At 39.9% G+C, this 17357-nt stretch overlaps 1 protein-coding gene and 1 pseudogene across 6 annotated transcripts in view; both read right to left on the reverse strand.

The window, feature by feature from the left end:
* CSNK1G1 (casein kinase 1 gamma 1) overlaps nucleotides 1-17357 on the reverse strand; it is a 102127-nt gene that overhangs the window by 14166 nt on the left and 70604 nt on the right. For 3 of the 6 annotated variants that reach the window (XM_021693779.1, XM_044918446.1, XM_044918450.1), the window contains exon 10: nucleotides 10617-10727. The exons of the other annotated variants lie outside the window; for them this stretch is intronic. In XM_021693779.1, the coding sequence (XP_021549454.1) occupies nucleotides 10617-10727 (111 nt within the window). The remainder of the gene's footprint in view (nucleotides 1-10616; nucleotides 10728-17357) is intronic. 6 annotated transcript variants of the gene reach the window in all.
* On the reverse strand, nucleotides 5642-6590 carry LOC110583711 (annotated as a pseudogene).

Below are 17357 nucleotides of genomic sequence, written 5' to 3' on the forward strand. Positions count from 1 at the left end.
GCTGGATAAACCACTCTGCTGTTAAAGACCTTGGCTGAAACATGGGAGAGAACCACAAAATAGGATAAACGATATCATATGCCCTTGGGTAAGTAACTTCATCTACTTGAGACGGTTTCTTACAAGTTGATGTGAGTATTACACAAGCCAATGTACGAGATGGTGTCTGGTATAATACCTGGCACACAATACGGTAGCAGAACATACACAGTAACTAAGATATGGGCTCCAGGGTTAGTCAGCCCTGGGTGTGAACCCTAGCTCCATCACCTACTTGCTGTGGGTCTTTGGTCAAGATCCTCAATCTTTCTGTGCCTAAGCTTCCTAAGTAAAATGGGGAAACAATGCTGCTTACACCTCATAGGGTTCCTGTGCAGACAATCCACACAAAGTGTTTAGCCCAGTGCCATGGTATATGGAAATGGCTCAGTAAGTATTCATACTACTGTTATTCTCCCTCCATAAATATTTATTCTTATCTCCCTCTAGAGCTGCTCCTTACCAACAGCTTATTGGAAAAAATTTCAAGTATAATCATAAAAAGGAAGGCAGGAGGGGGCGCCTGGGTGGCTCAGTCGGTTAAGTGGCTGCCTTCGGCTCAGGTCATGATCCCGGGGTCCTGGGATCGAGCACCGCGTCAGGCTCCCTGCTCGGTGGAGAGTCTGCTTCTCCCTCTCCCTCTGCCAGCCTCTCTGCCTACTTGTGCTCTCTCTCTCTCTGTCAAATAAATAAATAAAATCTTTAAAAAAAAAAAAAAAAGGAAGGCAGGAGGAAATGTTCAGAGTAAGGGCTCTTTGGGGTATTTATTCAAAGAATAAAGGGCACACAAGGTAAACACTCTTAGTAGCAGTCTCTACTGACCATTATTTCTAAACTAGAAATATTTATTATTCTTATTGATAATATATGCTTAAAAAAATTGAAACAATGCTGTATGGTTAGTCAAAGAAACCTACAACATTAAATTTGGACTTACCCAAGGGATCTGCTAGGGATCAAATTTAGCACCTCTCATTAATGGAACCACTCAACCTTATTTATCTCCTGACAGGACATAATAAATATTATATAACATTATCTATGTAAAATTCTTGCAAAAAAAAAAAAGTTTTATCTGAATATAAGTATGATGGAAAATTAAAAAAAAAAAAAACAGACAAACCCAAAATGTGGGACTTTCTATAGGACAGCAAGGCTGGACTCTTCAAAAAAAACTTCTCTGAAAAACTTTTTCCCCCCTTTTAACACAGGGGTAAGTGTTATAGACTAAAAGAGATTAAGCGATTAAGAGATTGAAAGAAACTAAAGGGGCCTAAGAACTAAATGCAAATGCAAACCTCGATTAGGTCCTGGACCCTATAAAATTAATCTGGGGGACAACTGGAAATGTGGTAAGGACTGCAGATGAGATATTATGGAATTATTATTCAATTTCTTAGATCGACGATGGTATTGATTACATGAGAGAATGTTTTGTTCTTAGGACACACTGACTAAAGTATTGTGAGATAACATGCAATGATGTTTACAATTTACTTTCAAATACTTTAGCACACACTCCCCCCTCACCCCCCACGCCACCACCATATGTGGCAAAATCTTAATAATCATTCATCTATGTTAAGGATACGCACGGGTTCATTTGACTACCACCACCACCACAACCACTAACTTCTCCATAAATTTGAAAATTTCAAAATAAGAAGGGCAATAAACAGCAAAAACAAAATGTGAGGAGTGAAGGTTTACAGAGTAGAGAAGCACAGCCCCTCATGTTAATGCTGTCCTGTTAACTTCCTCAGCTTACATTTATTTCCTGGGGCACATTCTGGCTGCATGCTGGTGATCATGCTGGTAAATTCATTCTGCCAGCACAAGGGCTAGAGGAGAAATCACTGTTTCTTAATGAACAATTCAGGAATGGAGAAGACGTTAAAGAAAATGTCTTGGCCTCTACTGAGACAGACAAAGCGAGAGTTAGCAAGCGTCACCACTGCCAACTGCTTGATGACTTTGGGTCATGGCGCCTGTCCACAGTGTTTCACATGTTGTAGGCTCTCTAATTTCTCTTTGCTACGAATTGCCACTTGGCCCATAAGCAGTGTCCTTGGGCAATCTAAGGAAGAAGAGGTTATTTCCATTTTACAGATTGGACATCTTGTCTGTATCAATGAGTACCTGGGTCTCAAATGAATCAGGCACAAATGGGAACCTAATCACCAGGTGTCTAACTTGTAACCTAACTATACCTAAAATACCCTACTAATCTAGGTCTTTAGAGCATCCACTTTGGAGGCTGGAGGGACAGTCTGTCAAACCACTGAACTGCTGCCTAGACGTGTAGTGGAGTAAATGCTCCTGTAGGTGACCAGAGAGCTGGACTCCAGGCCTCGCTCCACACCAACGTCCTCTGTGAGCCCTGGTTTCTAGTTCTGTAAGACCAGGCCCACAACCCTGGTCCTGTCTACCTCATAAATACTATGGCAGTTAAATACAAGATGTTGAAGAAAATTGTAAAAAAAAACAACAAAACACCATCCATAAAAAACAACAGAAAAACAAAACACCCTTATGAATGTAATGAATTATTAGTATTTTAAGCAGTATCATTTTTATACCCTTTGTACTGAATTTTTAGTATAATTTCATTAAAAAATAAGCTTATTTGTGTACCTGGAATGCTGAAAGTTATTTTGTTGGAATCACTATTAAAGTTAATCTGACATTCCTCTGGCTATATCACATAAGACCAAAGTAATTAATATCTTAAAGGACTGGGGCGCCTGGGTGGCCTTTGGCTCAGGTCATGATCTCGGGGTCCTGGGATCGAGCCCCACGTCGGGCTCCCTGCTCCGCGGGAGGCCTGCTTCTCCCTCTCCCACTCTCCCTGCTTGTGTTCCCTCTCTCGCTGTCTCTGTCAAATAAATAAATAAAATATTTAAAAAATATACACATCTTAAAAGGACTAAACTGAAAGAGATTAAGGTGAATTGCTATTTTGAACTTTAGTCCTTAATATTGGTAACATTTATTTTTTTATTTTTTTATTTTTTTTTAAGATTTTATTTATTTATTTGAGAGAGAGAGAATGAGAGAGAGCAAGCACATGAGAGGGGGGAGGGTCAAAGGGAGAAGCAGACTCCCTGCCGAGCAGGGAGCCCGATGCGGGACTCGATCCAGGGACTCCAGGATCATGACCTGAGCCGAAGGCAGTCGCTTAACCAACTGAGCCACCCAGGCACCCGTAACATTTCTTTTAATAAGTAATTTAATATTTTAAGTAAAAAATCTGAGTTACTAAACCTCATTTTTCAAAACATGACCATGAAGAAGAACGAGAGTTATGTACCAAAGGAAGCAATACTTCAGCTGATAATCAACATTTCAATCCTACTTCTCACAACTAACATATGTGGTAGTTCTGTACTTTAGCTTTCCTATCTATAAAATGGGAATACTACTGACCTCAACAAGAATTGTAATTAAAAATTATAAAGATTTGGGGCGCCTGGGTGGCTCAGTTGGTTAAGCGACTGCCTTCGGCTCAGGTCATGATCCTGGAGTCCCTGGATCGAGTCCCACATTGGGCTCCCTGCTCAGCAGGGAGTCTGCTTCTCCCTCTGACCCTAACCCTTCTCACGTGCTCTCTCTCATTCTCTCTCTCTCTCTCTCAAATAAATAAAATCTTTTAAAAAAAAATTATAAAGATTTGAGCAAAGTAAATATTAGTTAAAAGTTAAATGTCATTCTTAAGTCTCATGCCTTTGCTTGGTCCTGGAGCTTTCTAGATACTTCCTATATATTTTAATTTAAACAACTTTGGAGTCATCTTTTTGAAAGAGAAAAATATACTGCCTTCTTGAACTTAGATCTTCCATATGTGGAAGATCTATGGAAACAGTGGCAGGATGGGAACCATGGGGGCAGGGGGTCTGCCTATTAAACAGGTTAAAATGGGAGTGTCCATGTGCCTTACCAGAGCAAACTCTTCTCATCTTGGTGCTCTGCATTCCCTTCCAGGGTTGTGGTGTCTGCAGGTAAGTATGGTTTGATCACATTACCTTTGGGAAGTGAGACAACTTGAAAATATGTGGGCATCTGTTGTGTTAGAAAAGTACGGCTGATTTGGTTTGCAAAAAGCATAGCCTTTATGAGTATAAACACACTGGGGGTACAATGAAAGAGGCAGATGTACTGAGGAGCACCAGAGCTTAATGTAATATTAGGGAAATGGTACACTTGCCTGTCCCCTATCCACTGTCAAGGAAGCTGGCAGAACTAAGTTTATAGGGAGTAGAGGGAGATTGCATTTTCCAGAAGTGCTGCCAGAGACTCTAATCAATTCTAATTTTAAAGACAACCCCTCACAATGGACGATAGGAAGCACTGTCCAAATGAGCACCTCTGTGTTCTAGGAACACAAATCTATTAAACTGTCCAGTTATGCCTGATTATGAGGTATTTTCCTTTTAAAATTATTTAATCTTTGCATTTTCCCCTAATTAAAAAGTAAGCATGTTTATTGTAAAAAAACAAAAACAAAAACAAACCTAGAATATGAAAAAAGACTACCTAAAAAGTGCAAGTTTCCAGTGACATCATCACATGATGTGGCTAGTGGGAAATTCAGTATGTCTTCCTTGAGAACAAGGTTATGCAAAGTATTTACATAAAAAGACAAGCAGTAAATATTTTAGGCTTTGTGGACTATACAGTCTGTGTGGAAACTACTCAGCTCTGCCACTGGAGCATGAAAGCAGACATATACAATATATAAACAAATGAGTGTGCTTATGTTCTAATAAAACTTAATTTATAAAAACAGGCAGAAGGTGGGATTTGTCCCACTGGTTGTGTTTGCCCTCCCCTACTCTACATTGTTTCTTTTTTTTCTTCTGCATATACTAACATATGTGTATGTTATCCCTCTTATATATATTTTTTGCATATATGTGTGAAAATAAAAACGGGGCCAAATTTCATCTATTGTTTTACAACTTGCTTTTTCCACAACACATCTTAGACATTTCCCATAAGGCCCAGAAATCTCTAGCCATTGTATGGAAGTATTATGTTTGTTTCATTAATGCCGAATTTTATTTTATTTTTTAGTTAATGGTCAACTGATAAAAAGTTAGTTGCATCAGATTTTCTGGTATTAGAAACAAGTGGCAACAAACATTCTAGAATTGCAGCATCCATAACAGTAGCTACAAGCCACATGTGGCTGCTGAGCACTAAAAATGTAGCTAGTCCAAACTGAGATGTTCTTTAAGAGTAAAATACAGGGCGCCTGGGTGGCTCAGTCGTTAAACGTCTGCCTTCGGCTCAGGTCATGATCCCAGGGTCCTGGGATCAAGCCCTGCATCAGGCTCCCTGCTCGGCGGGAAGCCTGCTTCTCCCTCTCCCACTCCCCCTGCTTGTGTTCCCTCTCTCGCTGTGTCTCTCTCTGTCAGATAAATAAATAAAATCTTTAAAAAAAACAAAAAAAACCCAAAAGTCCCCAAAGAAGATAGTAAAAACAATAGAAAAATAAAACACAAATTAGGAAAATGCCCAATATTTATAGCCTCCCTCTGAAACGTGACCTATGTTCTACATTCAGCATAAAACAAAACCAGAGAACATTTCTCAATGGGTATCAGAGATGAAGCTGGTGCCAGCCAGTTTGGGGGGGACACATTCATTCCAAGAAGGGAGAAATGCACAGTTAGCAACTTGCTGGAGTTATAACCATGTCTTGGTCTTCTTGCAGTTCTGTTACTAAAAATGACACACAGTAAATGATCCAATGTGGTCTTACAGAAATGACTTGTCACCACGTTTCAGAACAAACTATTCAGAGTCAGAGGCACTGGGTCTGGGAAAGCAGAGGTGGATGACCGCGCACTCAGGTGAGCGATATGTATCTTTGTGAGGTTGGAGGAGGGAAACAGGGCTCTACAGCCTGGAAGCTTCTGCACTAATGAGTCTTCTAATAGTCAGCTCATGGTTTTTTAACTTCAGATCAATCTTGTGTCGGTTTTTATTCTTTCGTTTTTTATGGCTGCCGTGATGACCCCCTAAGGAAGTAGAAGCAGCAGTCTTCTGAGGCTTCACTCCCTGCACAGATCCGTCCAGGTCCTCAGGGTCCTCCTGGCTGGGCTCATTCTCCTGATTGTGGAAGTCTGGAGAAGTATCACTTTCCGTCCCACTTCCTGGCTCCCTCTTTTCAATGAGCTGATCCCGAACTCCTGCCAATGCACTTACTGCAGCTGCTGAAATAACTGAGGATTTACCAAAGAGCCGCTCAGCTTCCTTAAACTTCCGGTTCCTTCGATTGTTTTTGCTATTGGGAGTTTTTCTGGTTGGTCAGATACCGATCCCAGCCACGAATAATATTGCCATACATCTAAGTGTCTTCCGGGTAGCTTCCTTCAAAAGCATAGATCTGTCTCTCCAAGTTTGCCAGTGTTTCCACCAGCTCGTGCTTCCGCTTCATGAGCTCCCCCAGCTCCCGACGGGTGTCCGGGATCTGCTGCGGCGCCGCTTTGTTGTGCATCGCCATGCTGGGCTGAGGCTTATTTTTACCTTTTTATTGTGATTAAATTTAAAATCACAAATATGACTCATTTCCTTTGACAGCATTGTTCTAGAACATGTATCTTCAGTATCTATGCATTTCTGAGGAATATTTATCTGAAACTGGATTCACTGAATTCAATATTCTAAGATTTTAAAAGATAGTGCCAAATAATCCCCTAAAATAGTTGTAACTCAGATTTCAACAATAGTAGATGGATAGGCTATTAAACTTACAAATTTCTGTGAATGTGATAGATGAAAACTAACATGTATGTATATGTATATAAATTATTTCTACAAGGACTGGGGGAGCCTGGGTGGCTCAGTCGGTTAAGCCTCTGCCTTTGGCTCAGGTCATGATCTCGGGCTCCTGGGATCGAGCCTCTTGTCAGGCTCCCTGCTCAGCGGGGAGTCTGCCTCACCCTCTGCCCGGACCAACCCCCCCCACTAGTGCACACAATCTTTCTCTCTCAAATAAATGAATAAAGTCTTTAAAAAAATTATTTCTACAAGGATCATTAGGAAAAATAGCAGTCTCGCTCCCCCACTCCACTATTTCCTCTCCTTCATAACTGATTGCTTTGTTTTTTACCTCCATTATCTCTCAGTAACATGCATCTTGATTCTTCATTTTTAGGCATTATATTCACCTTTTCCATCCTTCTAGTCTTCCATTATAGTTTATACTGTAATTCTGACAAGATAATTCTTAGTTTTACATTAACTATTTACAGTGCCATGGAGTATATACTATGGTCCTTTCCTTCCCTGTATAATTTCTTATTCTCCTTAGAGTTAATTATCTTTTTGTTTCCTACTATTTCATTTTTTAAACCTTACCTTTTAAAATGTTTAATTGAAGTACAGTTGACATATATTAGTTTCAGGTGTACAACATGATTTAACAATGATAAAATTATAAAATGCTCACGAGCTGTCACCGTCTGTCACCAAAGTTATTACATTAAAAAAATTTTTTTTAAAGTAATCTCTATGTCCAACGTGGCCCTGATATCAAGAGTGGCATGCTCTACCCACTGAACCAGCCAAGTGCCCCCGAAGTTATTACATCATTGACTATATTCCCTGTGCTGTACTTTTCATCCCTGTGACTTGTTTCTTTTTTTTTGAGAGAGAGAGAAAGTGAGCGGGGGCTGGGGGGTAGAGGGAGAGAGAGCATCTTAAGCAGCCTCCACGTCCAGCACAGAGCTCGATGCGGGGCTTGATTCCATGACCCTGAGATCATGACCTGAGCCCAAATCAAGAGTCAGACACTTAACCAACTGAGCTACCCAGGTGCCCCAACTTATTTATTTTCCGACGGGAAGTTTGTCCTTAATCCTCTTCACCTCTTTTGCCTCCCCTCTGGCAACTACCAATTTGTTCTCCTATTTATAAGTCAGTTTCTTGTTTGTTTGTTTTTTTGATTCCATACATAAGTGGAATCATATGGTATTTTTCTTTCTCAATGTGACTTATTGCACTTAGCACAAAAGTCTCTAGTCTACCCATGTTGTCAAAAATGGCAACACTTCATTTTTATGGCCAAGTAATATTGCATGTGCGCGTGCACACATACACCACATCTTCTTATCCTTTCATCTATCAATGGACACTTAGGTTGCTTCCCTATCTTGGCTACTGTAAGTAATGCTTCAATAAACAGAGGGGTGCATATATCTTTTTGAATTAGTGTTTTCATTTTCTTTGGATAATATCCAGAAGTGGGTTTACTGGGTCACATGGTAGTTCTATTTTTTATTTTTGAAAAATGTTTTCTGGGGCATCTGGGTGGCTCAGTCGTTAAGTGTCTGCCTTTGGCTCGGGTCATGATCCCAGGGTCCTGGGATCGAGCCCCACATCGGGCTCCCTGCTCAGCAGGAAGCCTGCTTCTCCCTCTCCCACTCCTCCTGCTTGTGTTCCCTCTCTCGCTGTGTCTGTCAAATAAATAAATAAAATCTTTAAAAAAAGAAAGAAAGAAAAATGTTTTCTATCATTTTAACCTCTCTCTTTGTTCTACTTTCTGGGAGACTTTCCAAACACTTGAGTTTTAATTTTTCTTATGTTTTTAATTTCCAAGAGCTCTCTCTCTTTTTTTTTCTTGGTTTGCTCTTAAAATGTTCCTTTTTAAAATAGCATCCTGGGGCCCCTGGCTCAAGTTATGATCCCAGGGTCATAAGATCAAGCCCCGTGTCAGGCTCTGCACTGGGCATGGAGCTTGCTTAAGAGTCTCTCTCTCGGGGCACCTGGGTGGCTCAGTCAGTTCAGTGTCTGACTCTTGGTTTCGGCTCAGGTCATGGTATCAGGGTCGTGAGATCGAGCCCACCATTGGGCTCCGTCCTCAGCAGGGAGTCTGCTTGAGATTCTCTCTCTCCCTCCTCCACTTCCCCACCCACCCCCATTCTCTCTCTATAAAAAAGTAAAACTGAAAAAAAAATAAAAGTGGGAGACTGCAAGGAGTAGAGGGGTGGAACTTTTAAGTATGGATCACACATTCATTTACTGTCCCTTTTCTTCAATATAGCTTCCTACCCCCAAATGTGACTCACATCCCCCAATTTATAGACCCTTTATTTTGCCCTTACCAAAGAATAAATCTTTGGTTTTTGCAGGGGAAGGGGAGAGCATCTAGGGATCTCTGGCTTCTTAGAAAACAGACTTTTAACCACTCTTCTTTATTTTAGCACACGGCCTCCACACTTTCCTTTATCGAAGGCCAACTTCTGAGTCTTTAGGGGATTACCCAGTGAAAACAGGCTCTATTGGCTCAAGATTCAGTTTTCTTGGGACTCCTAAGTCATTGAATAGTTGCCCAGCATCTAATATTTTGTTGCTATGCCTCTGCTGTTTTCTCCATCCTTGTATGGATTCATGCCTTTCAAAAAAATCCCTTTATCATTCTTTTAGTGCTGTTTCAGGAGGAGGTGAAAGCAGATCTGTGTGTTCAATCCATCATTTTTACCTAGATGTTTCTGTGAAGTTTTTTTTTTTTAACAGAAACACAGCTGTCTCCTGACTTCCTGTGAATAACACAATCTTCAGTGAATCACTCCATGTAAAAAACATATTCTAGACAATCAAGCCTAACAAGATGCATTTTACATGCAAAAGGTTTGTCTATCCCTTTATATGATTTGGTGGCTCTGGGTTTACTTGTGTGCCCCAACTGGTGGTGTCACTTAACAGTCTGAGAGACATATTTGGATTAAGATTATTAAAACAGGGGTGCCTGGGGGGCTCAGTCGTTAAGCATCCGCCTTCGGCTCAGGTCATGATCCCAGGGTCCTGGGATCGAGCCCCGCACTGGGCTCCCTGCTCAGCGGGAAGTCTGCTTCTCCCTCTCCCACTCCCTCTGCTTGTGTTCCCTCTCTCGCTGTCTCTGTCAAATAAATAAATTAAAAATCTTAAAAAAAAAAAAAAAAGACTAAAACAGTGCCATGTAAGAAAAGTAAAGAGACACAGATGTTCTTAAGTACCAGAGACAACAGAGCTTCAAAACAGTCCAAATGACATCAGAAATAATTTTCTAAGACCACGTGTATTCCAGAAGGAAAAAAGAAACAGCCCAACTTCTTGGGTACTCACTCAGAAACAGCTGACTTGGACCAATTAACACTCTCACCTTATGTGCTAAGGCACATACCACCATGGAATGAGCTACATATGCAGTCCTTTATCTGAAAACTACTTATTTTACACATTTCAAGTCTTTAAAATTCACATACTTGACACTAACATACTTCTACCTTGACATTATTTTTATGATTTATCATGAGTAGATCAAGGTAATAGGATTAGTTTAACCAGAAATCAGTATCAGAAATCATATAGATGTTTCTTAGTCAATGACAACAACCAACAATCATATCAACAAGTGATTCTTACAAGTCCACTTAGGCAGAAAATCAGCGCACAGATATTCAGTTAACTATAGAAGCAGCTCAACCTTGCAGGAAGTTTCCTTTCTAAAGGAACCAAAGTTTCAGAAGCAAGTCAACATTCCACCAGCCAAGCTGAGAAGGCCAGGAAAGGGCAATAAAGGCAGTAAGTACCTGCACTGATCCCCCATGGCGGTCTGCAGCCAAGTGAGACGTCAGGTACGAGGTATTGGTCTGCCGGCTGGGCTGGATTTCCCACTCTCCTCGGCGATCTGACGATGCAGTCTGCTCAGGCATTAGGAAGCATGAGAGCAAGATATGGAAGGAAAGGTGAAGCAACAGCAAGCAATAACAAAATCAAGTACATTAGTGTCCCCGAGGGTTTTGTTTTCATTTTGGATTTTAAACTAACAACCGCTGCAAAGCACTGAGAAAAAGTTAGCGTGGCTACATTCATTTCAGCCTAATGAGCCAATACATGACAGTCTACAGCACACCATCCTCACCCAGACATAGAAAAACAATAATCACCAAAAGGGCTGGGGGGGGGGGGGACGGGGGAGAGAAGATCACCAAAAGCTGGAATCAATTTTAGCTTCCATATTAGTAAAATTCAGTAGCCACTAAGCAGACCAAATTCAGAATGTTAATATTGTTGGACAAAGGAACAATCACACTTACAAATCATTTCACTGATTAAAGATCTACCTAAATAGACAGTAGCCAATACAGAAAATTCCTAGCATTAGGAATCAAGATAATATGGCTTTTCCTTAAATAGGGAGCCCACCACTCTAAACATAAACCTCTACAAGACTTTCAACTAAGATAAAATGAGCAGTGGTGTTGGCTAGAATATACTTTCTTATCTAAGAGAAGAAAAAAGTATATCTTCAAAACAGGTTCACGGGTCAAGAAATATGAAAAGTTGGGGGGGGTGGTAAGGCTACAATGTTTTCCTGATTCCTCTAACTAATGGCCTCTAGTCTGGAATTAGAAATAGTTTTAGATATGACTACTATGAATTGCTTTCTTCTAGAAAGCAAAAGGCAGATCTTTCCCCAGCAAAAGGAGGGCTTCCAATCCAAAACCTTTTTGGGTTCTGCTTTCAGTTCTGCTGTCATTCAGGCTCTCTTCATTCCTTCTTTACCTGTTTTTTAGATCTCATACTATTCTGATCTTGCTCATTTGTGATTTTTGTTCTGAAGAATCTGTTTAGGTGCCTCTTCCCCTGTACCAGATGGCTGAGGAGGTGTTAACATCATGGTGCTCAGCTGTAACAGTCCTAAGGCTCTACAAAATGAAAAATGAGGAGTTGGAGAGGCAGCAATGAGGGATTAGTAAATCAAATTTTAATTGCTGTTGATATAAACAACAGCAGGGGTTGGGATGTGATATTGCTGCTCTGCATGAAAACCAGCAAGGATGCAATAAATCTTAGAGATGTTCACAGCTATCAATATTGTATTTTATAAAAAAGAAAAGGAAAAGGAAAGAAGTAGTGGTCTGAGGCTCATATTCACTCTCCCTCTTCTGTATCTCATGGACAAGAGCTGTTTAAAGCTCATCTGTAAGTCACCAAAAAGGCTTTTTCCATTAACACAAAACACAACAAAACCTGAGCCTCATATATCAGCTACAGCTTCACCTTTATTAATGGAATATGAAGCCACATGGGTAACAGCAGTGTAAAGGATCCTGGCCATGTTTTCTGATATTCTTCAGGGAATGAGCATATTCTGTAAGGAGGCAACTGTATTAACTTACTTGCTATATTCTCTAACAAAAGAGGGGTTTGGTTCTATACCGTTAGTCACATTTGAGAATCAAAGCTACCCAAAAAACCCACCCCTCTGACTATTGCTGCCAACAGAAGTTCAGATCTTTCATTTTCCAAAATAAGGCTGTGGTTTATAATGTAATCATAACTTTTATAAATTTTTGACAGTATCCATAATCTCAGAGCACTTAATCTCCTATCTTTTTACTACTAGAGATTTGATAATAAATCTGGTTTATTGTTTATTTTTCTAAGTAATCTCTACATCCAACATGGGCCTCGAACTCACAACCCCAAGACCAAGAGTTGCATGTTCTACTGACTGAGCTAGCCAGGCGCCATGAGAATAAATCTGTTCTAATATTATAAGTAATATCCATAACTATTATCCGTTAGTGATTGCTTCTTCTGTTCCTCTAGGACTTTATTTTTTGTAATATTTAAGTAGGATATTTAAGCTCCTAAACAACTATGAAGAACTGTTAGTTTTCAAAAATTTTAAATGTTTAAACAATGTCCAGACATTTTAAGCCATTTGGGGTTGTTCTGAGTTCTAGGACACATGTTCAGTGTGATTACTTCTTGCATGAATGCTGTTTTGCGCTTGTTTTTAAGGCAGATAAAGCTGAAAATGGAAAGAAATGTACATAAAATACTCATATGCTTTTAAGCTTAACAAAATCTGGACAGCTGATCAACTATTATTTCCATTTTTACTGAAATACATATCAGAAGTCTGGTTTGACACCACTGTCTGATTCACAGGACTGTGTGTGTACCTATTTATATTCGTTCTAGTTAAATACATAATTAGTTGGAGGAATTAACATTTTTGTGTAGATTTCAAAAATAGCAAGACATTTTCCAAAGGCCTAAAAGTCACATTCCCATTTCCATTATCAAAGCAGTGTGTTATTTATCTTTTAAAAAGAGAAAAACAGTGTTAACAATTCCAGACTGCTTCATAAATGCTTCCACGGTGGTGAATGAAGAACACACCACACCATATTATTGCCCTCCAATGCCTTCTATATCCACTGAAAGCAACAAAACCAAGGGACAGATGTGAACCTGGGGTTGGTGGTTTATCACACTGAGAATTACTCTTTGTCATAATACTAAACTCTTAGGCTATTCTCTCCTAGAATTTAAGAGGGAGGACTGGTATATAGAAGTTGATATGGTAGAGAGGGTCATTTGCCAGTTTTAGAAAGCAAGTGAGTGCCCAGGAACTAGATGAAACCGAGGAATGTCACAACTACAGTATGCTGCTAGTGTACCTGAAAGGTATTCTAGGCAATGCTGTGTACACAGAGTTATGATTGGGCATAATCAGCACAGGATATAGTCATACTAAGCAAAGAAGTAGAGGAGATTGGCACGTAAACTCTTCACTCTCAAAGACCACTCATGCACACATGTCTATCTAACAGGCAATCAGGAGCTTCCAAGGACAGAAGAGTTACTCAGCAAGGTCAATCTCTCTGCATTACTTGAAAGGTAAAGGTCCAAATGGAGTGTGAAAATCCCCAAAGGCAGGAGCAGGAATCTCAAGCAGTGGGAATTCCTTGGGGGAACGCTTTAAAATCTTCTGCTGTGATTGCATTACCTGTGTGGAAACGCTTGGTTTACTATCCAGTAGGTGAATGTGGAAATAAGAAAGCAGCTATCCAGCATAGCATAAATCAAAGACAAAGCCAACAAAAGTTACTTAAGGGGAAACTTAGAGGAGCCTGGTGTAAAAAGTCAAAACTACCACCTGTGCTTAGGGCAGAGGAAATGAATGTCTCCCAGCAGTCACCTGGCCAGGATTAGTGGACAGACAGTGGGGAGAAGGACACTAACAAGAGGGCAGGAAAATACAGTCTAGAAACACCTCAGGTACCACCCTGAGGTGTTTCTAGAAACACCTCAGGTACCACCATCTATGGCTTGGACATTATTTCCAATTCTTATTGGAGATAAAGCTCCTGTTCTCAAGCAAAAGGCAGGCAAACATTTTTCTCCTCCTGTAGCAAATAAATCACTGAATCCTATTCTTTATATAATGTTATATAGTTACTTCAAAAAATTAACTGATTACATTTATAAGGAACTTTCTCCATTTCACTTTATGCCTCCCAAAGTCATTTACATGGTGCCACCTATACAGAACATTTTGGCTCCCATGTCAGTCTTCTAGGCCTCATTATATAATGATAGTCTTCAACTATAATTAACAAGAATAGAGACCGAATAGTACCAAAAAGTTAGTAATGAATACACTAGGTTACGTTCTGTCTTACCACACTTCCAAGATTAAAAAAAAAATTTTTTTAAGGTAGCAGGGGTAAGATGGAGGAAGAAAGAATGGGGCAGGAAGCATCTCAAGAATTTTTTTTGGAGTTTATTAGACCTTAGATACGCAATTTTTAAAAGCTGGCAAGGTTGGGCGCCTGGGTGGCTCAGTTGGTTAAGCGACTGCCTTCGGCTCAGGTCATGATCCTGGAGTCCCGGGATCGAGTCCCACATCAGGCTCCCTGCTCGGCGAGGAGCCTGCTTCTCTCTCTGACCCTCCCCCCTCTCATGTACTCTCTCTCATTCTCGCTCTCTCAAATAAATAAATAAAATCTTTAAAAAAAAAAAAAAAAAAAAAAGCTGGCAAGGTTGCTGAAGTGTATACTTTAACAAAATTAAAAACTTCCTTCTGTTAAGCTCATGAAATAGAACCAATTTCCTATGCCAGACAGGGATTATTCCATGCAACCTGTCATGTGTGCAAACAACGCCTTCCTGTAGTCTACAAACTTGGTATCAAATATCAGGGATGTTTGAGATTCGCTGATAACAACCTAGAAGGGATTATTCCCAAGTTCAATACTACACAGGCCCACAGAGCTAGTAATATCAATTCTGTGAAGCACTGATAAAAATCACAGCAACCATTCTAGAGGCCTGAAACTCTCTACTCAGACCCTGCCCTATTCTTATTTGAAAGGGTTTAAGACACCTCCCCCCACCCCCCAGAAAAGGATGACTTATTAGGTAGGATTTCTCCAGAATCTCCTTCCTACAAAGGAAGTGCCTCAGAACACAGGATGTCTGCTGAAATACAAATATTGAAGACTGTACAAAGAAAACTTTTAATACAGAATAGAGAATTAGAGCAGAGGTGAGTGGCAGCAACTAGATGACAAAATGGGAAAAGGTAAGAAAAGGACTATATTTCAGTTTTACACTTCCTTGTTTCAATGTCCCTCTTGGGGTAAAGGTCCCAGAAATGAGGAGGGACAGCCCCATTCTGCAGACAGCTCTATCCTGGAGGGTGACAGGGAGAGTATGGAATCTCTACACCTGAATTCCTGCTAGATGGCAGGTAGCAAGTTAGGAAATTACATACAGGTCAGAGGGAGGCAAATTCTCTCTGAGCACACTCATCTGCCCCTTCAACTAGCAAATTGTGAACCTTGCTGAAAACGAAGCAGTACTCTGTCAAAAGAAGGGAATGGAGAATTAATCAGCTTTTGTTTTTTTCTAAAGCTACTGGACTTTCAAAAGAATAGATGAAGATATTCATTTTAGGAAGATCTCTGACCATTTTAGCAATCTGGCTTAATCTGCCCTTTGGAAAAGCTATGCTTATAACAAGCTTCTTTCAGTAAGCATGGCAGCACTAACTCACACATACTTTTCTAAGGCTATACATTCCTTAAATCTAATCTCTTGGAGTCTAGATACAAACAAATCTGAATCACTCTTTTTTTTTTTAAGACTTTATTTTTAAGTAATCTCTAAATCCAACATAGGACTCAAACTCAAACCCCTAAGATCAAGAGTTGCGTGCTCTACTGACTGAGCCAGCCAGGTGTCCCTAAACCACTCTTTTACTGGGGGCACATCTTCAGAACCAACATGATTTGACCCTTTTAAGTTTTATTGTTCATTTCTTGTGTCTTTATAAGGTATTGAATTAGTTTAAATATGGTTCTTCTAGAAGGATGAGGGATCAACTTTTTTGACATTTGATTCATATTTTCCTGCCTAGTCAAACTTGAGAATTTATAAGTAAACAGTTCACCTCGTAGAAAATGACCAAAAAAAAAAAGTTCTTTCCCTTAAACACACAAAAATGAGTCAGTACTATTCAATATTATCATAGTAGGATGCCATGTCTGGTAGAGTTTAGTAGTTCTAGATGGCCAGTGTGACTCTTTCCAACCTCAAAACAGATCTGTTCTCCCTAACCTTCTAGGTCAAGTACCCCTTCCTTCATATGCCGACAGAAAATCTACATAACTATCAAAATTGCTGAACCACAGGAGCATGTGTATAGCATTTACCTGAGTAAGGACTGTCACAGGCTTAGATTTAGAAAGAACAGGAAGCATACTGCTGCGTGGCACACCCTAGTCAGTGCAATATTCTATATTTAGCATGTTGAGCAGACACACTGAATAAAACCTTCAACAGTCAATATACTGCACTCCAATATTAGATCTCTGGATAATGGCAAGACTTACTTCCTGATCGCACTTGATCAGAGAATGCAAAGGGAAGCTTTGCCAGGTAGAAAGAGGCAGAACTATTTTTCATCCCCTTCCTCTTGGATGGTAATGCAGAATTCTTTAGAGAGGAACCACAGCCATGGCAAGATGTACCGTTTTTGGATCTGGGAAACGACAAATACCAAGGGGAAAATGACAGAAAAGACAAACCCATTGGGAACTTTTGAAAAGATCTAGCTTTATCAGTATTTATTCTATTCAAACTCATGATTTAATTATAGCTCTCTAGCTGGGTGATAATTATGTTAAAAAAATTGTTCTTAACACAGGTATAAAAGATCTGATATAGGTGAATTTAAATGCAGTTCTTTGGGAACCATATTTGGGATCTATTACTGCATCGAGGAACCAAACAGTACTCAATTCGATATAATACCTACAATTTAGAATAGCTAAGCAAATTTTCCCTGAAAATTCTCATTGTAATGGAGGAGAACTAATACAATTGCCTGAGCTTACTCTGCAGCAAAAGCCTTCTGTGTTTTTTTGAACACCCTTCCCCTTCAATAGACAAGGTAGCCCTACTCTGGCTGCCAGAGGAGGCAGAATGGCTTTTTGTGGAAATAGAAAACAAGTAGGAAGAAAAGCTTA

This window comes from Neomonachus schauinslandi, chromosome 9 (assembly GCF_002201575.2).
Source record: "Neomonachus schauinslandi chromosome 9, ASM220157v2, whole genome shotgun sequence".
Lineage (NCBI taxonomy): Eukaryota > Metazoa > Chordata > Mammalia > Carnivora > Phocidae > Neomonachus > Neomonachus schauinslandi.